The 27,773-nt window shown below is 39.1% G+C and overlaps 1 protein-coding gene across 3 annotated transcripts in view; it reads left to right on the top strand.

Annotated features, from left to right (window-relative positions):
- The window catches only part of gli2a (GLI family zinc finger 2a), an 82,291-nt gene that overhangs the window by 34,414 nt on the left and 20,104 nt on the right, over positions 1 to 27,773 (top strand). For 2 of the 3 annotated variants that reach the window (XM_057336715.1, XM_057336712.1), the window contains exons 3-5: positions 8,370 to 8,472; positions 18,337 to 18,539; positions 21,281 to 21,460. In XM_057336715.1, coding sequence (XP_057192698.1) covers positions 8,370 to 8,472; positions 18,337 to 18,539; positions 21,281 to 21,460 — 486 coding nt within the window. The remainder of the gene's footprint in view (positions 1 to 8,369; positions 8,473 to 18,336; positions 18,540 to 21,280; positions 21,461 to 27,773) is intronic. The other variant, XM_057336713.1, reaches the window with a different exon arrangement.

Below are 27,773 nucleotides of genomic sequence, written 5' to 3'. Positions count from 1 at the left end.
ATAATTACGGTAACCAGGTTTAATAAATCACATTCAGATCTCTGCAGGCCTGTAGCTTGCTGGAGCTGGAAATGATGTGAGTGATGGATAGATTTGGCCAGTTGTTTCACATGGCCTTAGATTGCCAGGGAGAAGCCAGCGAGGCCCTGCTTTGTAAACACTAACAGGAAAGGCACGTAAGGTCTGTTCAGGATCTGTGGCTACTGTATTTATGACAGGGTTTTGTAAACAAAGGTTCTGCTATGAACTGAATATCTGTTATTAATGGCAACAGGAAAACTGTCATGATCACTCATGTGTTAATAAAGGACATTTCTGGGTCTTCTGCGAGGTAAATGGGTTTTTGGAAACACTTTGTGATCACTTTTATTACTCAACTTGAATGTTTTATTCCATTGTACTGTGTTTACTTTAAATGTGTTTAACAAACATTGTCATATGTTTGAAGGGTTATTATCATGTTAGTTAAAGGGATAGTTTACCCCCCCCCCCAAATGATCACTTGTCATTTTAAACCTGTTTGACTTTCTTCTGCAGAACACAAAATGTTTGAATGTCTATAATCTTATATATAAGCATGTTGTAATAATGTTCCTTATTTCGTGCGCCAGATTTGAGTCCCATGAACACATTGACAGATATATAAAGTGTACTGTATAGCTTGAATGCACATGTAATATTCATGCATTATTAAAACCTGTTAAGATTTTTCTGTTTTTGAAAAACAAGATTTTCCAACATAGTGATTATATATTGGATGACGCAAATGTCCCCTGTAGTAGTTGATGTGTAACCATGCCATCAAAACGCATGGCTTTTTGATAGCTGTCAGTTAGCGGCATCAGTTTTGCTCATACTTTGGGATAAACCATTATAATGAGTATTAATTTCAGTTTGTGTGAAGAAATAACTGGCATATTTGTTAAAAGATACCAGTTATCAAAATGAATGCAAGTAACAAACGTAAGCAAATTGATTTGCATTTGTTAGTGGTATGGATGCCATAACGTAATCTACTTGGCATTTGTCAGAAATCCTCTATTAATAAGAAATGTATCATTTTACAAAACCCCTAGGGTGTTAAAAGAAAAGTCATTCACTTAATACTTCCTTTCAAGGCTGGAAGCGGTTTTTGTGCTCTCTCCTAAACCCCTAATCCTCCTGCCGCCACAACTAACGCCTTGGGAAAAAACATCAATAAATAAATAAATAAGGCTAAATAAGGATGTTATACGGTGTGACATTTCCCAGGTGCAGAATGGATTGAAAAGATAAACCTCTTATTCCCCCAGAGCGTTTAACTGTTGCGTACACTCGAACATTGATATGTTACGTTACTGTAAGTTATCAGAATCGTCTGAATCCACCGGTGGCTACCGCTTGTCTTCCATTTCCCAAGGTTCAGTACAGTTTAGGGATGTGGTGTGTGGAGCGGATTGCAGGGTGCTGTGTAGTTAGGCCCCTTGCCAGGCTATTCTGTTGGAATTTCCTGTCTGAATCGACTCCCTCACGCTCATTCCCCGAGCGAGACAGAAAAGCTTTTTTAATTACACTGCTGTTGCCCGGCCTCTCAGGATATTATTGTTCTTGAGTGCTTCCTCTAAGATGAGCTACTCTCGGACAAAGCCGCCTGTCTCTCGGCTCTGTAAGGACATGAAAAGTGAAGGTTTTTCCTCTGCTTTAAGTGGCCGATGATAATGTCTACCACCTGTTATTGTCTTTAAAAAGGACTTCAAACTAACAGCCTAATCCTGCAACATAACATGGAGGGCTGGTTCTCACCCTCACCAGGTTCTGAGAGGATGTTTGCCACATTAAGGGGGGACTGAAACAATCATATTTTTGATAACGTAAACACCCTCTGACGGAACCAGAGTATAACTGTGAGCGTGAGTTTATTTGTTGGTAGAACAGGTAGAGCATGCGGCTAGCAACACCAGGGTTATGGGTTCGATTCCCAGGGAATACACTAGGGATGCACCGAAATGAAAATTGGCTGAATAAAAACGAAACACTTTGCCAAATACCGAACATGGCTTTTCGTATTTCTTCTGTTTATTTAGGTAATTTTTTCACTATAAACTGAATGGTCCAAATGTGCTTTTTATGTTTTGTCTTGCTTTTGAATACAATACAATATAACTTCAAATGAAATTGAGCAAAACAAGTAGACTAAACTAAAACAAAAATTGAGTCCTCTCCCTTCTTGACTAGTCTATATGAGGCCTATAACTGATTGCTGAAAGAATGTACTACTCTGTACCCCTACAACAAAACACTTCATTAAAAAGTGTCATTCAACATTATAAGCTAAAACTATGAATAAACGAAAACTGTTGGATTATTATACGCTAAAATGATTTAAAGAAAAAAAAATCCATGCAAGCAATTCTGACTGAAAACCATTTCAGTTCACGTCTCTCCTCCAAACTCCGCCCACAAAATCTGACTGCTTCTCAAAAGGCGGGGATGCACAGAACATACTTTGACAAGCTGTTTACTACAGGGAATGGATGTCAGACTGCCCGCTCCAGTCTGAAGTACACAGGTTACCGACCGGTAAAGACGCTTTCATTCAGTAATTTACTCCGACGGGGCAAAGTTCCGTGCTGTGTCTTTCTCTGAAACTTTAAAATTCTCCACACACACTGCCGACATGTTTGCTGAATTAATAAAGTGTGCGCGTCTCTCTCTCTCTCTCTCTCTCTCTCTCTCTCTCTCTCTCTCTCTCTCTCTCTCTCTCTCTCTCTCTCTCTCTCTCTCTCTCTCTGTGCTGGTTTCTGCTTGATCATATCACATATCTCACTGATAAGGCAGGACACCGAACTTGCCTTTTTTTGAGTATTTTCGGTTGCCGAACATTCGGTGCAATTTTCAATTGACGTATGACGTTGGAATGCGTGTCGCTATCTCCTTTGTCTGACGTCAGATTCCATGATTCTGATTGGCCAACACGGCTTTATGGTTAGGGGTATATCGCCACCTGTTGGTTTGGCATGCATTTGACACCGCTTAATACCGTGTTTTTGCGTTTTCGTGTGGATGCAGGGTTTTTTTTACGAGGAAGGGAAAAACTAAAGGTAGGCGTGGACTGAGCAGAGTATGTGAGCGGAGCGGAGTGGGAGCGAATTAGAGAGCGGAGCGACGTGATTTTGACCTGAGCGAGGAGTGGGTATTTTCAAATTTGCAGCGTCTACATTTTCTCCGCTCTAAGAACGCTCAGCTGCGCTACAGACAGACACATGGATTTCCTAAAATATTAAATTAAGGAAGGTGAACAAAAATACAAATGTACACTGAAAAGTAATGAGGGCAACGGTGAATGCGAGTGTGGTGAGGTCGTTGCAACAGCAAAAGGTTCGTTTTGGAATCTTACAAGGCTGTCGAGGAAACATGATAAAGTGTTTCGCTCACACATGGAGATAAAATGTGAAGGTTGGTAATACTGTGACATAGCGCTTTGTGTCAACACTAAATGCTTATGACTCTTACTCATTACATTGAAAATATTTCTAATATAGAATCATTCATTGTACTATCTCTTGTCGCGTGTCACTTTCGCACAGTCGCAGCGTATACATATAGCACACGTAACGCATATTTAGCATGCAGTGGTTCTGCCAGAAAAGCATTTTTCTGCAGTCATCGTATGTGCTTGAATCCCGCCACTCTGCAAACGCTTATTTCTCTCAAAGTGAACTGGAGCATTGGAAATATAGTTTTGTCGTTTAAAAGTGTACCAACAACCCTTCATAGTTGACTTCAATGTTAATGCAAGTATACTAGTATAACGTATAGCAAGTGTATAATGTTACTGCTACTATAGGTTTGTTTAAAGAATTATTTGAAATATGCTAATAGGCTTTATTTTTCGTTTGGTGTTTTAACTTATTTCTTCGTTTACTGTAACATTTTTATTTAGAAAAAAAAAATGATTCAATATGGCCTCATCAACGAGCAGTTTATTTTTCAAAAGTAATAAATCACATTCATGTTTTACTCCCAAGCACTGTGCATTTTTAAACATTGAATAATTTAGCTTAGTGCAGAGGTAATATTTAACAAAGAACAATAAAAATACACTGAAGCGGCACTTTGACACACATTTTAGCCTTGGAGCGAACGCGGAGCGAAGGAGCGTTGAGTGAGTGAGGAGCGGAAAATGAAGAACCCAGAGCGGAGCTGGATTGGAGTGAGTATATTTTTTTATGAGCGCAGAGCGGAAATTGATGCCGCTCCACTCCGCTCACGTACTCAATAGATGCCACTAAATTTCTCACACTGGACTTTCAAGGGCGTAACAGTTGTGACCTTGCCTGTGAAATCTTTGACATGTCAAGGTTATATTTTGACAATGTACTTTATTATTATAGAAAACATCTAAAAAGTTACAAATGGCAGCTTTAAGACCTGGCTTTAAGCTTAATACACAATAGCCACATGTCTTGTGTGTTGTATGCTCTGAGGAACAGAACGGGGCAGGCCATACAAGCACACACCTGTGTGCCCTCCAGAGCGCTGGACTTTAGTTCTTTTGGCTCAGGAACAATGGAGCTGTCTAGATGATGGAATGAGTCCTCTCAGGCTATACCTGCTTCTGTTCATCTCATGAGACCTTTCCACCTTCTGGTCAGATGTAGTGTAACCTAGATTATTAATGTTTGCTCGGTTGTTGTGTTTGGAATTCTTGCCATCCAGACGATGATTATTATGTGATTGTTGATTCTTTTGCAGTATGACATTTATGTATATTTTATAGGCACACATTAACTGTATATAAAACAATTTTCTCAATAATTTAAATTGTAAACATTTATGCTTTTATTTTTCTTTATTAGAATTTGTAGATGTGCTCACCGTGGAAAAGAACAATTGTACTTTTGTATCTTGTGGAAAAAAATATTGGCAGACAGACGAGTTTAGAACGACATGACATTGAGTAAATATTGACAGAATTTTCATTTCTGCTCCTTTTAATGTGGAATATTACGTTAGCTCTGCAAGAGACAAATTGAAAAATTGCTCTCGTAATAAATTTCTTTCTATGAGGTCCCTGTATTTTATATGATCCCGCACGCTTTTCACCAGCAACTCCCATCATTCTTAAAGACACATGCGTCCCATGAGTTTCCAAAATCTTACTTAAGTGTTCACGTGATGCATTCATGGCTGAAACATCAATGAATATGTTATGTAAATGCACGCGTGTTCTCCTGCATGTCCTCACGCAAGCCCTCATTATTCTGACTATTACACCCACATTTGAAAAATGCCTCTCAATATCCAACTCGCCAAGGAAAGGGAGTCCACGTAATTGGCAAGGAAAACGGAGTACTACAGCCTGAAAGTATGCGGTCACTTTTTCCTGAAGGTCTCGAGTTTTATAAGAGGGATTTTAAGCCCTCACGTCAATCCCTCATTGCAGTTGCCGTGACGGTATGCTATCTTACCTGTCGCTCGCGCTTTCCAGCATGAATGATGAAGAGATTGAGCGGTTGATCTTTTCTCCAGGACTAATTCCACTGGAAAACCAACATACATTTCAACTGAAACCTCACAAAGTACATAAACACACTACAATGCTGTGAGATACATGATTGAATTTGCACAAACAACTTTATTTTAACTCATTGTTAAGTCATTAGACTCTGAAAACATATTTACATTTGCATAATATTTGCTTTGGTTAGGTGCATGTGAGGTATATGCCATGGTACAAAATAGTACAATAATACAAAAAAACACTAAACTTTTAAGGTATTTATTGGACAAATTAAAATACAGCATGTCAGAGATGAAAAAAATGTGGGTTTTATTCTAATATACAAAAATACATAGAAAAGAAAAGGCTCGTGGAAAATAAAACACACACTGACTAGAATCTTATTGGTAATATTTTGTATTTTAGCCTCTTTATAAACTTTGCACATGTGTTGTAATTTTTTGCCAAGCCTCCTTAAATTCTTCTCAAATCTGAGCTTTAGTTTATACTTAAAACTCACCAGTGACGTGCATACACATTTTTTAATGCATTATTAAAAAATGTTTGGAGAAAAAGCAAAGTTGGACATTTTTTGGCCACCACTTTGTAGCTTACTAATCTTCTGTTACATTTACTTTTTAAATGTGGCATATTTATGCAGTATACAGTATATTTAGTAAGTAATGAGCTAGTATTCAGTTTTATTTGCATCAGTAATCACGAGGGTCCAAGTGAAGTAGACCTCTTTCTTTTAAGTTCTTAAATCCTCAAAGTAATACATGCTTGACAGCCATTGTGATGACTGTAGAGTGTCAGGTCTGGTATGCTCTCCTCCTGATGGAGCCCTGATAGGCCCCTTTGGCCCTTTTCTTACCCGGCTCTACCCTGAACTCCTCTCAGGTAGAGATAACAATCTGAGGACTTTACCCCCTTAATCTCTGTTTTCGGGTCAATACCGATTCACTGACGTGTGACCCACAAGAATTTTAATACAAGCAAGGAATGGGCCCAAGGAGCTGGCCCTATTTGGCCCGTAATGCAGACGGTGCACGCACACTGTGAAGTGTGCCGAAAATGTGATGATTCACGGATAAGGCCATGGAGTTGATCCAAATATAGCCTCAGGAGCTCATTAATAGCAAATAGTAAAGATAAACACGAGTTTCAAGATGCAGACAGTGAACTCTATTTAGTGCTTACTCAAAGCTCTACAACCAACACCTTAAGTAACTTCCAGTCATTAATGAAAGCGTTTTGGTTTTTAACAAGACCCCCTTTAAGCATTGAATCTTTTATGACAGGAAGAACACGTTTTGGATGCCTTTTGTTAGTCCAGACAAATAAAAATCATGCAAAAGTGTATTTTGCTCATCGCACGTGTCAGGTTTCAATTACCTCAGATAGGAATGACGCAGGATATGTGCATTCTAGTGTGACGTTCTAAATGTAACAAAATGTAATTAAATCTGCATCAAATTAACTAAGTATGGCTATAATTACTTTGTGATCTTTTTACTTTTTTTGTATGACTTACTTGCAGAGGTGGGTAGTAACGCGCTACATTTACTTCGTTACATTTACTTGAGTAACATTTTGGAAAATATGTACTTTTTAAGTAAAATTAAAAGTGTGTACTTTTACTCTTACTTGAGTAAATTTCTAATAGAAAATCTGTACTTTTACTTCGTTACATAACTTACATTGCGTGACGTTCCTTCGTTCCTTCATTTTAAAATATGCTTTTTAAAACGCGTTGTTTATTTCAAGGTTGTCGTCTCTTTTTACGGGCATTCCCGAGTGATCGATTCTTTTGAGTCGATTCTTTTGAAAGCATTAATTGAACAATGGGCAAAACCATTTGAATAGGCTAATGAATCAGTTCAAATGATTCGCAGCACGATCTGAATCATCTGAAGACGGATTACTCACTCCTCGTAGCGCGAAACTTAAGAACACGCAGAACACAAAGAGCGTTGGATGAAGTGGATATTAATCTATATCTATACAATCAAAACTGCAAATGTGTCATATTGTTTGCCAGCAATGATAAATGCCCGCCATATGCGCGTACCCGCGCGACCTGTTCGTCAGACACCGCAACATGCGCGTTACCTGTCAGACACCGCAACATGCGCGTTACCTGTCAGACACCGCAACATGCGCGTTACCTGTCAGACACAGAGACGTGGGCTTGCAGAAATATACATTTGAAGAACAGAAGGAAGAAAACTTGTTGATGGGCGTGTGGTTCACTGTTTACTGTTTGTTTACAAGTAAGAGCGTTTCACAACACACACGTGACACATCACGAGAAAACATGAGCTTTGTTCAAAAATGTGTATTTCATTTAAGAGAGCACTGCAGATGTTCTAGATCATCTTAGGAAATGCTCTGAGTTTAGTTCATGCTTTAGTTTGACATGGTCTATTATTCTAATTAAGTTGTGTAAACTACATTGACATCAGGACTAGATGAAATTTACAGAAATGCTTGTCTCTTCTGTGTTTGTCTATTCTTTAGTCTCTCTAGTATATTGCAAAGATATCTGCTTATGATAATTATTGGCGTTAATATTAATTTTATGTAGTAGGCCTATATAATCAGATAAAAAGTAACTAAGTAACTAGCTACTGGAGTAGTTTTTTCATTGCATACTTATTTACTTTTACTCAAGTAAATTTTAAAATAGTGACTTTTACTTGAGTAACAATTTCTCTAGTTACTTGTACTTTTACTTGAGTAAAGATTTTGGCTACTCTACCCACCTCTGCTTACTTGATATTGTTGTTCAAATTCTAAAAATACCGTTAGGCTTCATGCCTTTGTTGTAATATGATTTGTTGATATTAGATTTCTGAAATGATGTTCTTTTGGCTTGACCCCACAGCTCCACATTTGTTCTCCACCTTCCACACCCCAATTCCCATCGACATGCGCCATCATGAGGGAAGGTACCACTATGAGCCACACCCTCTCCACCCAATGCACGGGTAAGTGTGTTAGCATCATCATCTATTCTTTTCATATCTGAATAGAGTTGTCATCTAATACAATTGCACAGATTTATTATTCGCCATGGTCGGGTTACAGTCCAGCACAGCTTGTCTTCTTTCTGGGAGACCATTGGACAGCTTGAAAGCGAATAGTGAGAAACAAACTGCAATGATTTTAGCAGTTTCATATCACAAACAGATGAAAACAAGGGAAATGTGAATGAAAAGGGCTGTTTAGTACAGAGCTGACAGAATGGTGATGTGTGATTTAACAGCTTCTTCGATTCTGGCATTTTTTGGAGCACAGACCCGTTTCCATCTGGTATCAATTGTGAGTGATCACAGCTGGACAGGTCTAAATATATAAATATATGTAGTCTGGATTGAGGTGAGTTACCACTTATAAAATATGAAACAGGTTCAAAGAGAACTTTGGTGCAATGTATACAAAGACCAACATTTTTAAGAAAATTGAGTTAAACTGTCTCACCATAATTCTCTTTTAGAGTTAAATGTTTGTTGACTAATTTAGCGAACCAAAGACGTTTTTGGACCAAGTAGACATATCACTGACCAAATTACAAGACATGTAACAGGGAACTGGACCGAACTTTTTCCTGCTCATATTGTGTTTCTGCTTTATGTAAGGTAGTCACTGTTCATTTGCATGTATATGTACAGATTTGATAGCAATACATACTGTGCACCCAGTGACAGAAGAACGATTTATCACACGAGCTATAACAGATAGAGAAAGTGAACTCCTGCCTTCTCTGGTTCCTTTGATTTATTGGACTCAGCCTTGACAGAGGCCCCCTAATTCATCAAAACCTTGATTCAGCTGTCCTCTACAGTGCCTGTTCCCAATTCACCTAATTATGTTGAACAGAATATTAAGAGAAAGTATCATTTTTGGGTGGACATGGACTTTGTTATAAAATGGAGGTGTGGATTGTGTCAGAAACCTAAGAGCTGCTGTCTTGTTGTCTCGCTGCAAAAGAAGATATTTTGAAGAATGTTGGTAACCGAACCACAACAGTACCCGTACCTGTTGACTTGCATTGGTTTGTTTCCATACAATTGAAGTGAATGGGTACCGCCATTGTTCGGTTACCAACATTCTTCAAAATATCTTCTTTTGTGTTTTGCAGAAGAAAGTCATACAGGTTTGAAATGACAAGGGGCTGAGTAAATGATGACAGAATTTTATTTTATGGGTGAACTATCCTTTAATTAAGTTTAAGTGTATGTCAGCATGTAAACAAAGCAATTATGCTCCAAAATTTATCTTTACATTTCCAGAAACCCAGTGACAGCAGAATAAGAAAAGCACATCCTATCTGGATAACTAGTATTTTTCATTTTGGAAAACAGTCTGACGTTGCCGTGTTAATGTGAGATTTTTTTAAGCCTGTGTCCAAACAGAAGTCCAACTCGCTTGTCATTCCATGCTTTGGTAAGCATGCTTAAATCGCTTTATTGCGATTGAAAATGAGATGTTAGTTTGCACAGATAGCCTTGTGGTTTGTGCACTGACACATAGCGTCAGTGCGTTCATGGCACGTTCGATTCCTGTTCTTGACGGTCCTTTGCCGATCCTGCTCCCCTGTCTTCTCCCAATGACTTCTATTCTCTACTGTACTGTCTGATTAAAGGCATAAAAAGCCCTAAAATATAACTTAAAAAAAAGAAAAGATGTTACAGATAACTCATACTTTGTTTATGTTTTGTGCATATTACCGTTAAAGTTTACTCGTAATGCGATGTTCGGGTATTCAGGAATACTGCACAGAAAGGTAGCAATTGGACAGCATGCGGTTTCTGTGTCTCTATGGAATTAAATGTGATTTATTAAATCCGAGCACCTGACCAGATACTGATATTCCCTCTCGAGTCAGCAGGGAATACAGGCACAATGTACCACCAGTGTACTTTTTATTTTTAGTACTCCCACCTTAAAAGGACGATATAAACAACTTCAATAATTAAATATTATTTTTACTGAATAATTTACGCGAATGCCAACAAAATAACTTTATATTCTGTGCTAATGGACAGCATGCCTCAGATGCTTTCAGTACAACTTTAGTCAAGTTACCCTAGAACAGGGGTCTTCAACCAGGGGTCCGCGGCCCATAGGGGTCCGTGGTGGAACTGCAAGGGGTCCGCTAATTACCGTTTACTCATAGGCAACTTTTTGTTAAAAATGTAAAGCATGGGTACATAAATATTACAACCAATGTTGTTGTAATACTCCCAGGTTTCTGGCCGTTCTGGAAGATGTGATGGTTGATGAGCCCAGTTGAATGGAGAAGTTGTGATGACTCTTTGTGTTGGCCGGGATTACAAGCAGTTCTGTTTTAGCAAGGTTCAGATGCAGGTGATGGTCGTTCATCCAGAGTGAGATGTCGGCTAGGCATGCTGAAATGCGTGCTGAAACAGTCTGATCATCAGGCTGAAATGACAGGTGGAGTTGTGTATCATCCGCATAGCAGTGATAGGAAAATCCATGTTTCCGAATGAGAGAGCCTAGGGATGTCGTGTATATAGAAAATAGCAACGGACCAAGCACGGAGCCCTGAGGCACCCCTGTGTCGAGATGTTGGGACTCCGAGACCTCTCCTCTCCAGGATACTCTAAATGACCTACCTGTGAGGTAAGACCTGAACCATTGTAGCACCACTCCAGAGACACCCATAGCCTTGAGGGTCGACAGGAGTATGTGGTGGTTAACCGTGTCAAAGGCAGCAGACAGATCCAGTAGGATAAGTACAGATGAGTTAGAGGCGGCTCTTGCCAGTCTCAGGGGCTTCAATGACTGAGAGCAGCGCAGTCTCAGTGGTATGACCGCTCTTGAAACCAGACTGGTTGGTGTCCAGGAGGTTGTTCTGGGTGAGAAAGGATGAGAGCTGGTTACATACCTGTAACAACAAGCCAACGTCGAGTAAATATAGGATAGTCATATTCACATGCAACTTTACGTGGGTTTAGAGGCCGTCAGAACAACAGTCTATAATTTATAATTACAATGATATCAGGAAAACGAGATGCCTAGTGATTTTGAGGAGATATACAATAAAGTGTTATGCTTCCAGTTCATATTTATAATTTATAGATTATAATCGTGGTGGCATTTAATGTATTGTTTCTATCTTTAAATGTTTGTTTATATTTTAAGAAGTCTCTCTTCTGCTTTTCTTTAACCTGTTTTATGTAGGTTTGTAAATACATAATGAAATTGTTGTTTGCAAGAGGCAGACTAAATGAATAAAACATTCTAAAGGCCTCTAATTGTGTCATCTTATGAATTTGTTGTGTTGTAGCGTTTAAAAAACATATATGTCATTTGAATACTGAATACTATTGAATACTTTCTGTGAATGTAAGGAAAGGCATATAATACTGTACATTCACCACGAGTTTAAAAAGAAAGATACATTACTTGACTTATAAGTAGACTTAATTCTTTAAAAGGAGACTGTATGCAAGATCGACACCATCATCCTCCTCCTCAGCTGGACACAAGTCACCCTCAGGTACATTTATGTAACCGAGATAATAAAATCGCTAAAAGTTTTAATCTCTGTACAGTAACTATGCAGCAATGTTTTCATTTAGCACGTTAATTTCTCACAACCCAATAATCTGTAACGTGTCTTTTTGGATGTTATAATGCAAGTTGTTCGTTCCTTTTTAAGAAAATAATCTTAATAGTCCATAAATTAATACCTGAAAAAAAATATAAAGCACACAATGAACGAGCTAAGTAAAGACAGAATTGCTACTGTACAGGAATAAAACTTTTAGCGATTTTCTTTATTACACATTCATTTACCTGAGGTTGAGGAGGACGATGATGAGGAAGACGCTTGGATCCACACCGCGCATGACTTACATACTTCAAATACCAATTACTAATATACTAACTAAATAAGAAAGTAGTTTTTAGTACAAACATTAAAGATAACAGCATGAGATTGTTCTCTAAAATTCATTTCACTGTACTGTCTTCAGTATCGACTTCCTTGTCAGGGAGCTATCAATCAAAAACTCACTAGCCAATCAGTGTAAAGCGGCCACAAGTCCCGCCTACACATGAGATTTGTGCCAGAAAGGCGAACGAAAACTTGAGAAGCGTAAACGAAAACTCGGAAAGCGCAAATGAAAAATCTAGCAGCGATTTTAAAACTATTATTTGCAAAAACTAAACTTAGAAAATTGTTAAGAAAAATAGCAGTTTATTTGAAAATCATGTCACATTCTTGCAATTGAGTTTATTGTTTTCATTATCAAAGTGTTTTTTTTCTTTCTCATTGTATATTTTTGTTCGTTTTTTTTAAGTTTGCTTTCATTTTTATTGACACAAAAGTATCCCATATACGTCAAACAAGTTGCCCCGAAAATAACGCGGACTCATTGCATCATGTTGCTCAAAAAAAAATGTTTGTGTAACTATGCTGATCCACGAGAAATACAACAGAATTATAAAATAGCGGTGTGTTCTGCAACACACAGAGAAGCGGAAGAAAAAAAAGAATGACACTTGCATCAAATGCATCAAATCTGAACTAATTTCTTTCGCATCCAGAGACAACCTCTACCTCCACTAGAGGTTAGATGCTCCATGCATCTCTCATCTAAGGGGTCCTTGCCCCGAAAAACGTCGAAGACCCCTGCCCTATATCAAGTTCATATAATCTCATCATCATGTCTTTTACAAAGATTCCCAATTTTCTCACAACACAATAGTTAAGACACTTAGGACAGCAGTAAAGGTACTTTTGACACAGCAAACACATAATGTTTGTTCCCTGAGCTCAGTGTAACCGAGCTGTCTGTAACTCTTCCTATAATATAGAGGAAGACACATGAAAGTGGCAAATGGAGACGTTCATTGTGTTACAGTGGGCAGGTACCACCCATGGTGCAGTGATGGAAACCTGGTAAAATGACAGGTAGCAATTAAGGAGAAGCACTGTAAGTGCACCATGACATGCTCTGTGTATGACTAAGGTCTCTTTTAACCGTTCATGTACCGTCATGTCAGAGAAAGGGCGTGACAGCGATACTTTAGTTATCATTCTTGTCAGTAGGGCCCACTTTTTCTTATCTCCTGACAGGTAAAGTTGTAAATGATGGTTTGTTATCGAAGGTTCAAACGGCCTTGGCAGTTTTCTTCATTTACTTGTGTGTTGACATGTTGTCTCATTTTGGACTGTCTGGCAAACATTGGGAAATGTGGGAATGTACTCAAAACAGTGTTAATGTGTGTTTATGTGTATTTAAGAGTTGTTTCTTATTGTGTTGAGTTATTTTCCCATAGTAGTACCATTATAGAGTTAAAAACCATAAATATTTATTATAATTCAATCTTTGCCTTACAGGGAATTAAAATGAAAATTAATTTTGCGGTGACTGGTCCGCTTTGTATCAAAGATTCTCCACCTGTAATCCAGAGCTACAATGCAAAACGTTGAACTTTAACAGGTTTTAAAGTGATAGTTCACCAAAAAAAATCTGTCATCATTTACTCACCCTCTTGTCATTTCAGGGACTTTATATTTTGAAAAGTGTTGTTGACTGCACCCCATTCACTTGCATTGGTTTTGTGTCCATACAATAGAAGTGAATGGGGTCCAGTGCTGTTCAGTTACCAACTTTGAGTTATGCGGAAGAAAGAAAGTCATAAAGGTTTAAAATGACAAGAAGGTGAGTAAATGATGGGTGAAACTATCATTTTTGGGTGAACTATCACTTTAAGATGTCCACAGAGATAACACATCTCCACCACCAATTTCGTTTAATTCTGAGCACTTGCTCCAGCCATCCACCCCTCCCCAAAAGAAGGCTAGGTTTTGGTGTTTTGTGTGTACCGCGTCTGTTTTCTCTCAGCTCCTCAAGAACAGAGACGTCTTTATGGCTGTCCTTTCATGGAGGCTGATGGCAGAAAGTTGGCAACTGGTCAATCCTGGTAGTCTGCAGGCGTTTACTGGAAAATGAGCACGACTCGGGCTGGGTGCAGGTTGGCCTCTGAACAGGGAGGGTATAAATTGGAGGCTGAGATGAAGTCGGACTGTGCCAAGCATAATGCATCTGATACTCGTCATTCAGATAGCCACTGTAGGCCTTGCTTGCATGTAGTTAAGCAGTTACAAAAAGCAGTTTATACACTTTAGGTAAATGTACGTATTTATTGCTGCTGGAAAAATATGTTGGTTTGAACTGATCTAGTGGGTCTACCTGTCTGGCCAATAAAACCAGTCAACAGGACCAGTCTGACCACATAAGCAAACTTAAGGTGGTTTAAAGGGATATTTCAGAGGTAAAACAAAATTTCCCCATGTTTTGCTCACCCTCAAGGCATCCTGACTGAATATGACTTTCTTCTTGAAGAATAATGCAGTCGGAGCTATAATACCACGTATCATTTTTCTTCCAAGCGGTAGAATGGAGGGAAATTTTTTGAAGCTCCAAAAAGTGCATCCATCGATCAAAGAACTGCTCGACGTGACTCCGTGGTCTTAACAAAAGTCTCCTGAAGCGAATCGATGCGTTTATTTAAGAGAAACATCCATATTGACAGTGCTATTAACGTTAATGTCTATCTTCTGTTATCCCCCCGCTTCACGTGAACCTGAGGCTTGTTTTCCCTGCAAATGACGCAGGTAAGTTCCGGTGACGAACGTGGCATTTATCATTTTGATCCAACAGGATGCCGTCTCCGCTGTGCGGGAGCTTTGGTCACCTTCATTTGCCGGAAAAACAAATGAAGTTTCTACTCGTTGATGGGTAAACTAACATGTTGACATTGTCCAGATTAAGATGTGTACAGATGCACTAAATGCGCGTTCAGAAGATGTGCTCAGAGCGCAAATGAATAGATGTCTCTCCACAACCACGGCAAAACCTGCGCACGCTCCGACACATGTATGTATCTGTTTATTTCACAACAAGATCCATTGCAGAACCCGCAGAATAACCTGGGTTTTGCCGTGCTCGAACGCACCAACGGAAACGTATGCTATTAATTTCTGTGTTAATGTCAAATCTTGTAAATAAAACCATCCACAACTGAAATGCTACAAATAGCAATCCTTATTGCAACTGTCATTTTTACTACACTTATATTTGTCACAGTGACATGCACTACTGCCGGTGGCAGTTCACCACCGTCATGGCACATTACTACCGTGGTGGTGCAGTTGTCATAGCCCATCGAGGCGTTCTTTGATCGATGGATGCACTTTTTGGAGCTTCCGAAAATTGCCCCCCATTCACTCACATTCTACCACTTGGAAGTAAAATGATGCGTGGTATTATAACTCCGACTGCATTATTCTTCAAGAAGAAAGTCATATTCAGCCAGGATGCCTTGAGGGTGAGTAAAACATGGGGAAATTTTGTTTTGCCTCTGAAATATCCCCTCTGAATAAAGAATTTTTAAACACGGAAAATGTAGAACAAGCTAAATGTACTATAGTGCATATTATGTATAAAACACTTTATTAAAACTTGTTTTATTACAAATTTTATTTTCAGCATACAATTTATTCATAAAATGAATATGGATTTTGAACATTCATTAAAAAAATTTAAAAAAGTATTTTGTTGACATATTTTTTTGTAGTGGTACTTTAGTTAAACTGATATCTTTCTTTTGCCTCTCTATCGGCATCTCTGTTTGAAACATAAAATTGCAGTTTACATTGTTTCACTTAAAATTTGCTTTCTTTACATTTGTTGAACTCAAATGATGTCAAACTGATAATTCATCACATTGGAATTATAAGGTTCTGTCTGACATTTTTCAAAATTTAGTTATTCACATATTCATATTCTGTAACAGCTTATTTACATTGTACTTCATGCAAATTGTCAAATGGAATGCAAAAACTTCAAAAAGCTCAATATCTCAAAACTGCTTGAAGTGCAGATAGAACCTTATAATTCCAAGATGATGATTTCTTCTTATAAGTTACCGGTATGAATTATTATAATAAGCTTACACTGTTTTTTATGTTCTTGCGCAATAACTGTTTTTCTTTTTTTCTTTTGTTTAAACCTTTATTTTTAACCAACAAATGTATGAATTGCAGCTTTAAAATGCCTAAAAATAGTGTAAAATTGTAACTATTTCTTGTTCATTTTCTGTCATAAATTTTTTCGTAAAGTTTTTAAACAATTCTAAATGGGAGGAACTTTAAGCTATAAACCTTTTCATTCAGGTGTTAAACAAATCTAAATAATACTTCCATCAAAGAAACAGCCTCCTTTCATTTGAGTTAAGTCTGTTCTTCATTAAGTACAGTTTAATTTTCTTTTAGACAATTAATGTGCAGCTAGAGAATCTACCATCCCTCCCTACAACCTAAGAACACCCCCGTGTGAAATGCTGACTCTGATTTATAATCATGGTCATTTCCTGTTCCTGTAAAGAGAAATAAATGAAGCTATGGGTCTGCTTTATTTAAAACCATCTGACATTTAAGCATTCAGGACACCCCATTTAAGGGGTTCTCTTGGACTCAACTGCAGAGCTCATGACCGATCTGTAAGGACAGGTTCTGAACTTCCTCTGGTCCAGGTGTTCAAAACGCTAACAGGTACTTGAGCAAGGTAGTGTTAGAACCATACATAATCATCTCTTCAAAGAGCTCTACTTTCAGACAGTGAGTTAGAATTGCCTCCTGGTGTTTGGACCGGTGCGCAGGCGACGTAGATACCTGACAAGTCGTGACACATTTATGTCCTCACCATGACCTGTGGGCTATCTGTGAACTCTTGCCCCATCATCTTGTTTTACACATCAGCATCTTCAAACAGCAACAGAGAAACGGGTGGGAAGTTTTAAACGTCTCATCACGACACTTGGAGGCTCGTGTGTCAGTTTGAAACACATCCCACCCAGACGTTACAAGTAGTCATGTACTACAGTGTCTCGACTTGTTTAGCACCTCGGGTGTAAAGAGAGAAGAAACGTGTCTCCTGTTGAGAGTCCTGAAATAAAGAATGTGACCAGTTTTACAGTAGGTGTCTGCGACAGACGTTGGGGCCTGAACCTGGCCGGTAAATAATAGCTTTTGACCTCAACTTGCTGTTCCATGTTACCTTATTTGAACCTGAATTAAAAAAACACCTGATAAGTGCTTTGATTTGTTGGAGAATGATTTAGATTTTTTTTTTTAGATTTAGATTCAATTTATTGTCATTGCACATGTACAAGTACAAGGCAACGAAATGTGACCTCTGCATTTAACCCATCCAGAGAGTAGTGAACACACGTACACCCGGAGCAGTGGGCAGCTATCACTGCAGCGCCCGGGGAGCAAGTAGGGCTAAGGTGCCTTGCTCAAGGGCACCTCAGTTGTTACCCGCCGGCCCTGGGAATCGAACCGGCAACCTTCTGGTCACGAGTCCGACTCTCTAACCATTAGGCCACAACTGCCCTAATGATGATGAAGGATGAGTCGTTCATTCAAATATTGATGTAAACCATCGAGAAGAATATGTCAAATTAGGTATTTCTCTTATGTATTTATTACTATGAAGGCTTGAAATGGACAACTTACCCAAATGTGACCGTCTAGAGTCGTCTATGGGTCGCAATTCCATAATGTAGCTGTAAAGGCTTGTTTTGATTTTTGCATTTTGTAAATTTTTATTAAACACCTGGACATGTTTTTCATAAAACAATGCAATATTGGATAACACAGGAGAAGTCATTTAATGGTCCAGTAATCTATAAGATTACACCGTAATTGCAAAAGAATGTAAACAAAAACATGTCAGGCTCTGAGATAATCAGCTTGTCTTCGTATAATTCGCTAATGCTAAAATCTATTCTCTTGTTGTCTTTGCTAGACCTCATGGATTAGCTGGAAGTCCAGTTATCTCTGATATCTCTCTGATCCGACTGTCACCTCACGCTGCGGCTACGGGAGAGTCTCCATTCAATCCTCCACACCCGTACGTTAATCCACACATGGAGCACTACCTGCGGTCTGTGCACACCAGCCCAACTCTCTCCATGATATCTGCTGCAAGAGGACTGAGCCCCCCTGATGGTGAGTCCAAAATGAACATCTAACAACTTTTTTATTTTAATGGTGTTAAATGTAAAAGTGATAGTTACTCCCTCGCAAATGTTGGAGATGTGCTCAAGTAAAATATGTCTATAGACCACTTCGCAAGATGCATACACTGGTCCAAAAGCACTTCATGTTTAATAGTATTATTTTTTCATCTTACATGGAATAAAATCTTAAAGATATTCGTTGATGATTCGTTTTGATTTGGTTATAAATGTTCTGGTGGTTTTGTTTTGTTCAAACATTTGTGTAGTGTTAAAGAACTGAAACAGGAAGTTCTTCTGCACCAGAGTGGGACCAGCATTGTTTACGTTTTCTGAAGTGGTCTATACTGTACATATTCGAGCAAACCTATTTCAATTTGCTGAGAACAATTGTTTAGCTATATTATTTATAATTAACAAGTTAAAATGTATCATTCTTATCAGACGTTTATCTAGGATGACCAAAAATGTACACAATGTGAAGTTTTGTGGAATATTCCTTGCATTAAAACCACCAAAATGACACAAAAAACAGATGTTGACTCATCTTCTATACAAGTGATACAATGCCCTCCACTCTTTAGCAGATGTATGCTACAAAACTACATAAGGCTCTTTTCAAAGAAACAAAAATTTGACGCTTACCTCTAAATTTTCACAGTGTCGTTGTTATCTGAAAATCCTTTGTACAACATTGCATTTAAATACTTAGTGCCCCAGAAATGGCAAGCAATGTTCCAATATTAACAAGCTAATGTCTGTTAATAAAGAGCATCCATTCAACTAATAGTGTTAATGGGTTTTATGTTTATAGTATACGGAAGTGCATTAGAAAGGAAGAATCAAAACCCCGTTGTTCAAGGAGGACAAAGAGCTAATGGTTTCGCTCCTCCACAAACTCAAACATGTGTAGAAACACACTCCATCTCTTACTATGGTCAAGTGTGCTTAAAACTGGCCTGCTCTTACGGCACATTACAAATTGGCCAGAATAAGAATCCATGCAAATAGATAACAGTCTTTGCAAAAAGCCTGGTCTTCTCAAACTTGTTACTACAACAGGTTGAGACGAGTAAGCCAAATAAGAGATAAACCACTTACCACAATCTGTTGGCAGTAATGAGTCTGTGCTTTCACCGTTAAATAAGCAATGTGGAAAAGATCGCATTGGTGATTAAATGCCAGAAATTAAGCTTGAATAAGAGCATGTAATTACCAAAACCCCTTAACTTTGTTCCCGTTAGTTTACATGTACTTTAAAAGGTCTTTGTAATCCTAGTTTGAACTAGACCTTTTACTTCAAAGTTACCTTAAGTTTTCAACTGTACCTATTGTTACGGTGTTGTGTCTGAGAGAACAGTCCCTCTCTTAAGATGTTACCGGATAGAACACGGCGAGAAACAATATCGTCAGCACAAAGATATTTTATTGTACACAGCAGTTCAAAACACGTGTGGCCATTCTCTAACCACCGGAACACACACACCTCGTGCTATTCTAGACTTTCTTTTTTATATCCGGTTGACAGAGGCGGAACATCCCCTAGTTGCTCCAATCAGACACCTTAACATAACCGTGAACCAATAACATGTTTAAGTCTGATAACTGACATATCATTACTTGGTTACAATATTATTTTACTTTGGTGTACGACACCACATACGGAGTCTGTGCTTTACATGGGCAGCTAACTTTGAAACATCCTGGCAGCTTTGTGATGGAGCTTTGGCTTTGTAGAAGTCAATCATGTTCTTCATTTACAGCTACTGTTTAACACAAGGTCCGTGAAGGATCGCTGATAAAGATCAATGAAGACGTCCCCACCTCCAAAGCGGCCCCTCTGATTGTTGGTCAGCCTTCACTGGTCCATTGCCTCTGGGTTTTATCTGTCCCGGCCTCCGCCGTACCCCTCCGCTGTCTCCGAGCCTCTCTGGAGACACAGTTATACGATCCGGCAAACGTGGAGAAAATAAACGGCCTTGTTCTGCCATGAATCCAGCACAAACACACGCCTGTTCTTTTTTAACCTCGCCGGGGCCTAATTGTTCCTGATAGATCTGTTATGGCATGAATGACCGAGAAGGAAGTGGGAGAAGAAGTAGAGCCCCCTGTGTTATTTCCACGTTGTAGGAAAGCGTTACAAAAACAAACGCTGGAGGCACTAATGGTTATCTGACCTGGGCAGAAATGAAAATAAATATGTAGCGCGTTTGTGTATTGCCTTCGACACATTTAGATGGTGGTTTATTAGGTGTGGGCGTTGACAAATTTACATCAGTTTAGGCAAGGTGCTTAAAGGGACAGTTCACCCGAAAATTCTGGCATCTTTTACTCACCCTAAAGTTGTTCCAAATTTGTATAAATTTCTTTGTTCTGGTGAACACGGAGAAAGATATTTGGAAGAATGCTTGTAGCTAAATAGTTCTGGCACGTTTGACTACCACTGTAATTTTTCGTCCCGAACCGCCAATGACTTTCATTGTATGGACACAAAACCACAGAGACATTTCAAAAATATCCATTTTTGTCGTATACTGGTTTTGAACAACATGAAGTTGAATAAATGATAGCCGAATGTTTATTTTTGGGTGAACTGTCCCTTTAAAATGCGCTCGCCCTCTTCCAAAGATATTGTCATGTGACAAAAAAGTTGCTTTAAATGTGCAAGTTACCCAACTTTCCCCTACTGAAATAACATTCATTCACAAGCTAACATCCTTTTCTCTCTTTAAGCAGTGACCCATGAACACCTGAAGGAACGGAGTTTGTTTGGTCTGCCCCCTCCTCCACCTGGAGCAAACCCCTCCGAGTATTATCATCTCATCACCAGTCACCGGAGCTCTTATGGAGACCTTCTCATGCAGACAGGAGCGGCGGCCGCACATCTCCCCGACTACATGAGCGCTGTGGACAGTACGTTATCCGACTTGTGTACTACACTAACCAACATTCACTATATTTGTTGTGTTTTCAATCCCAAGCCCTGCTTCCTAAAGGTTGTGGCTCTTTTGCTGCGGGATCTGTCACAATCTCCTGAGCAACGAAAGACACCGTGTTTGGAAAACATGTTGGGAAGATAGCAATTATACGTTTTAAGATGTAACTATAAAAAGTTAAATTACACTTTGGCTACGCTCAGCAAAAAGCGATTGTTGTATAAAATTAATGGTTTACAAGCATTCCACGAAAAAAACAAGACTTTATACACCTAGGTATAAAACATGACTCACATCCAAAGCATCTGTAAACATCGATCGTTGCAATTTATGAGGCGTGTTTTCTCTTACGCCCTCTAATTCAGATCGGGATGCAGGTGTGATGTGTTATTATAAGTACTGTAACATTCTACTCTTCCCTCCAGCTTCACCTTAAAAGGCGAGTAGACCGTAAGGACGGCAGACATAGTTTTCGCAGTGGCTGTAATGCCAGGCCTTTCATCTCTGCTCTTTGTTTTCGAGGCGATGTACCCCCTCTCGCTGCTTTGTAACGTGATCCAGTTAGTCATGTAATGGACTGGTGTACAGTCTTGATCTTATAAGGTACAGATCACATCTTGGCTTAATAATGTGCCATTGTTAAAAGATGCCCAGAGGATCGCTATTTCATTTCCCCTGTCATCGTATAATCTTCAGAGGTGAAGCAGGGTGAGCAAGTTGAAGTTTAGGTCTCACGATAAGGTACAGAGATGCGGCCAAGCAGGTTTCAGTCCCCGAGTTTTAAAGAGCTACAGTTTATCTGGGGATATCACTGTGAGAAGGGTTTAGTGAGAAATACTTGAATAAACACTGTAATGAAATACCATTATAGACCACTTCAGAATAGGTAAACAACGCTGGTGCAGAAGAACTTCATGTTTTAGTTTTTTAACACTGCGCAACGTTTGTATAGAATACAACCAACAGATATGTTAAACGCATATCTTTAAGATTTAAGTAGATGTCGCTGCTGCCCTTCTGAAACATCGTATCTCCATATTTTGTGATATTTTTTGTCAAATCATGGTCACCCTTTATGTTTGTCACTTGGTTTTGCAAATATCTAACTAATAAAAAGTATTAAAAAGTGCTTGTCAACTTTGACAACACTGTATTTAATCATTAAAATGTACAGTGTTTTTTCCATTAGGCTACCTGAAAAACAGTGAATTTGGACATCCGAGGTTTTGGAAGGACAGCGAAGATATGCAAGATAAAAAAAATTAAAAAATAAAACCAGCGTGCTGCTGGACCAGTTGTTCTTTCTTCATAATTATACAATAAAATGGCCTCCCTGTTGAAAAAAACAGCATATGCTGGGTTTAGGTATGTTTTGATGCTGGTTTGTGCTGGTTTAAGCTGGTCATGTGCTGGTTCCTCACCAGCTTAAACCAGCTCAGGACCAGCACATGACCAGCTTAAACCTGTTCACAACAAGAACGATAATTGTTAAAACAACAGTGCATCTACACCAATGGGTGATAACGCTGTTTGTTTAAAGGCGGCTTGAGAAATTTTATAGAGGTTAGCATTAGCATGCTAGCTTTTAACGTACAACCAGAGCGCTCTCCAAAGCCACACCTCCATCCTTTGTGCTGCAGTTTCACATTTTAAAAGCGCAAGCTCTTTAAATTTGTATTTATTGTTTGTGATTGGCTGTTGATGTTTTATCGATCATTAGCTTAAAAACATAGCTCTGAAAGTGATATTGATATTGTTTCTCTTGTGTCATAGTTCTGTTTGGACTCTTCTATTCTCTTGAATTTAGAGTGATTTCTAAAATTCTAAAATCTTAATAGATTTAGTTTTGTTACAATTCTTAACAGTTTATTGAACACGATTTACTTTATTAATGCACTTGCCAGCATTTCACAGAAGCAATAATAATGTGTGAAGCTTCACACATTTCCTAAGAAATTTGCTTAGTAAAATCACTGTAGTTTATATAACTCGCATTTCTGCTCTGTATCACAGGGTGTGCAGGTTGTGAATGGGCGACACTGTGAGAATTAAAGGTCGGTCAGTGTTGAGTGTCTGCTCAGGAAATTAGTGATTTAAAATAATCAAGCGCATAAACTGGCACATACTCGTAAATATGCAGCGCTGCTTTGATCCAGTGCAGCCACCCACAGCAACTCTGCGCAGTTCCTGCATAAATCCACAAACCCTCTCCCGTCGCATGTTCCAATTACATGTCCATTCACTAATCAAACACGAACCTCTATTTTTATTTTATGATTGTAACACATCAGCCGTAAAAGTTCCTGCATTTCTGACCGCCAACCGTGGCCGCTGTGGAGCTGACTGCCCGCAGTTTGTGTATTGAGGCTTGTTAGTCCAAACGGCCACAAACGGAGACACAGCGCAGGGCTTTCTCCCACCCCGACCCGTATCTTTGGCTTCGGCTGTGGATTGGACTGATGTGGTCATACTCTGGGTTCTCAGGTGTACGAGCCTCTCTCACACCATCCCACAGACACAGGACTTTCATTGACGGTTAATGTCAGCTTATGGCTCGCTCGCAGGGTCCCTGCATAAAGCAACCCGTTCAATGGAGCAAGAGGCTGATAAATATGCATTGCAGAGTCTACCGTTTGGTTTGGAATGGTGCTGCGCTAAAATTCATATGCATATTTAAAAATCAATTTATGTACTAATAAATTCAGCAGACCCGCCACAAGAGTGAGTGTTTGGCGTGCACAAAGTGGCCCTCTTGTTTTCACTCCACGATTCCCATTTGCCCATTAGCTGCCTGGGAGAGAAATGTTTGGATTTTCTGGGATCACTGGAAAATGTGTGCGATGTTAACTGGAGCCATGCACGTTATTGAGATTGTAGTAGACTTACTGTAACTGTAAGTGCAAAAACGTTTATAGCTATAAATGTCACCGCAATGCTGTATTTTATGAATTACCCTACTTCGATTTATATACTTCCGGAATATGACACAAACTCAAAGGGATAGTTCAATTATGTTATCATTTACTCACCGTCATGTCACTGGCAACAGCGGCGGTACCCATTGACTTGCATTGGTTTTGTGATCATACAATAGAAGGGTACTGTCACGATTATTAAATAATCGTCTCATCGCGATTGTTTGACCTCATCGCGATGATTTCGGATCATCGCAATTATTGCACATCTCTATAGAAGACACTAGGGGGAGCTGTAGTGCATCTGCATATTGCATATTTTATTGTAGCCTATATATTGTAACTAAAGCATGGTAATACTTGTAAAATGTACCACCACAACACAATCACTTAAAAAAAAAAACTAAAGCATATACCATAAAAATAACCTGTAGTACAATTTAATATTATTTCAGTGTGAAAACCAGTCTACCAAAATCTCATTAACATAGAAGTAAACTTCTATTGTAGTCTTGCAAGTGAGAAAAAAACAGACTAGAAGCTTTGCTATGACTGATAGCATTTTAATGGTGGCTTCAATTCACTCCTGATCAATTTACTTAATTTACAAGTATTTGGCGGTTGTATTATTGACAGGTAAAAGCCTAAACCTTAAGTATGATGACCCAATTTTTTCCGAGTATTTCCAAGAAAAAGAACCTAGTCTTTATATTCACAACAATTTGGTCGTTTCAAAGCTGAATAAAAAATGTATGAGAATTAAAAGTCAAAGCTCTAAAACAGACAATTAATCGTCATAATCGCAATGATTTATTAGACAATTAATCGTCAGCCAAATTTCATAATCGTGACAGCCCTATGGGTACCATCATTGTTCAGTTACCAACATTCTTCGAAATATGTTCTTTTGTGTTCTGCTAAAGTCATACAGGTTTGAAATGACATGAGGGTGAGTAAATGATGACATCATTTTTGTTTTTGAATGAACCATCCCTTTAAGTGAGTATGTGTCATGACTCATATTCCCGAAGTATAAATCCAAGTAGTGTAGTCACTGCTCACTTTTTGTCACATTCTTCTCATGTTGAAACTCATTTTTCTTCATTTTGCAAACAAAAAGTTACAGATTTTAGCTTTAATACTCCAACAATTTTCCCTCATGACAGAATTTCAAATACACAGGCTTTAGCTTTGATAGTGTTTAAAACAAATCTCCTATGATTAAATATCCATGGGACATTCCCCTACATCAGTCATCCATGACTTCAACAGTTAAGAGTAAACTCTTAACACAAAGAATGATGAGGCATCACCCCCAAAGAGCTTTGAAAACATGTAACTCAGCCCTGCAGATACATAAGCACTCCTTTTTCACAGCGCAGTCTGCCAGCCATGTGAACGCCAAGTGCATTTGCCCCAACAGGCCCCAAAATAACAAATAGCTCCTAACAATGAAAGAAGTCTGCGTCAAATGCACGTCTCGCTGAAATGCTTCAGTGCTGTGCCAAATGCGTGTGCATGCCAACAGTGTGCACTTAACATGTTAATTATGGTCTCCGCCTGACGGGGCGACACGGCGGGTGAAAGCGCAGTCGCCGCTTAAAACAACACAGCCGCGTTTCCCCCTCACAGCCAGACGGATTTCTTCCCAGCGGTAACGTTTCTTGGGTCCTCATTGTGTACTCTATAGTGCATGCAATGTTATGAGTGGTCACAGTCAGTGCTTCTCTGTATGGAAGATAGGAAATGCTGGCCTTGCGCCCCCCGGATGGATGAATAAATAAATCAGAGACCGTCACTAGTCACAGTCAGACACTGTCCGATACCCAAAAGAGCTGGATAATATGTTGAACAGACCTCTCTCTTGTACCGATGGCCCAATTATCTGCTTCTTCGCTCTGTGTAAAGAGGGCTGGCGGCCCCTAACTCTCCCTAATTGGGTTGATTACACAGGAACGCTTTAAGATTCTGAATGGAAAGAGGGGAAAACAAATGTTGAAGTCATTTGTGTGGCGTAGCCAGCGGGGAACAGTTCAAGGTCCCATGATAATAGCAGCTGCCAAAGCAAACGTCTGGTGTCCGGCTACAGGCAGGACCCTGGCGTTTGTGAGCCGAGGTTTTCAGTGTATGGAAGGAGGGTCCCGTCACCACTGCAGTTTATTCTAATACGCAATCCTCTATGTACACTCACACATACTGTATATACGCCTGCACAACAGACACAACGCCAGCTGGGGTTGGATTCTGGATGCCAAAAGGGTATCCAGTGCAAACCCTTTCATAGTAAATGTTAGTGTCATGGTATTAATTAGATTGACAACGTAAACTTTTTACATTCTTTTCTGTAGCTGTGTCTTGTTTCGTAAGGCTGCGTCCTTGTGTCCTCCAGAGGTATCGTCCTCTAAAGCAGTGGTTCTCAAACTTTTTCGTTGTAAGGCCCCCTTTGTGTAGAGTGCATCGCTTTGCGGCCCCCCAAATAAAGACTTAATCTTAAATTGAACATTTTTATTTAAACAAAAACATATTCGGTTATACAATGCTGAAACAGCAATTCTTTTGTCTGGTGGTCTTATTTTTCTGATGTTTGATTGCATAAAATCTATGATCAATTTCTATATTTCATAAAATGCCACAAAATCTGTGGCCCCCTGGATAGGGGGGGCCCCGAGATGTTTGAGAACTACTGCTCTAAAGGATGCGGTATATGGAGGATTCTCAACATAGAATTAAACGAGACGTCCTTCGTAGGACATACTGTTAGAAAAGGAAACAGGAAGTACCACGTTGCTATGACAACACGTTGCACTCACACACCTGTCAAATACATTAAAATGATTTCTACATGATTTAAGAGGTAAAAAGTTGGTTACTTTCTGTAACTTCATGTGTCCTCCGAATTCTCGTGAAAGTAGGTCGCATTAGAAGGGTGCCTACAGAGTGTCCTACATGCTTTTATGAAACGACACAGCCTCGATGACATAACAGGCTTTAAATGAGACCTCCGGAGGACGCAGCCTTCCGAAACGAGACACAGCCTGTGAATGCCACATGTGGCAAATATACATGAGTCTTTTTCAGCCATCAGTATCTTAAAAGTTGCACTCTGGAACTTTTTGGTTTATAAATAAACAAAAATCTGTTATTGAAATATATACTTCACCCAAAAATGAAAAAAAATCATCCTTTACTCACCCTCATGTCATTCCAAACCTGTATGACTTTCTTTTTTAGAAGACATTTTAGAGAACATTGGCAACCAAACAACATTGGCCCCCATTGACTTTAGCTTTCCTGTAGCTCAGTGGTAAGAGCATGGCGTTAACAACGCCAAGGTCGTGGGTTCGATCCCAGGGGATTGCACATGCTTAGAAACAA

This window comes from Triplophysa rosa, linkage group LG6 (genome assembly GCF_024868665.1).
Source record: "Triplophysa rosa linkage group LG6, Trosa_1v2, whole genome shotgun sequence".
Taxonomy (NCBI): domain Eukaryota; kingdom Metazoa; phylum Chordata; class Actinopteri; order Cypriniformes; family Nemacheilidae; genus Triplophysa; species Triplophysa rosa.
The sequence above is the reverse complement of the archived record's forward strand: the minus strand, read 5'-3'. Positions and strand labels throughout refer to the sequence as shown.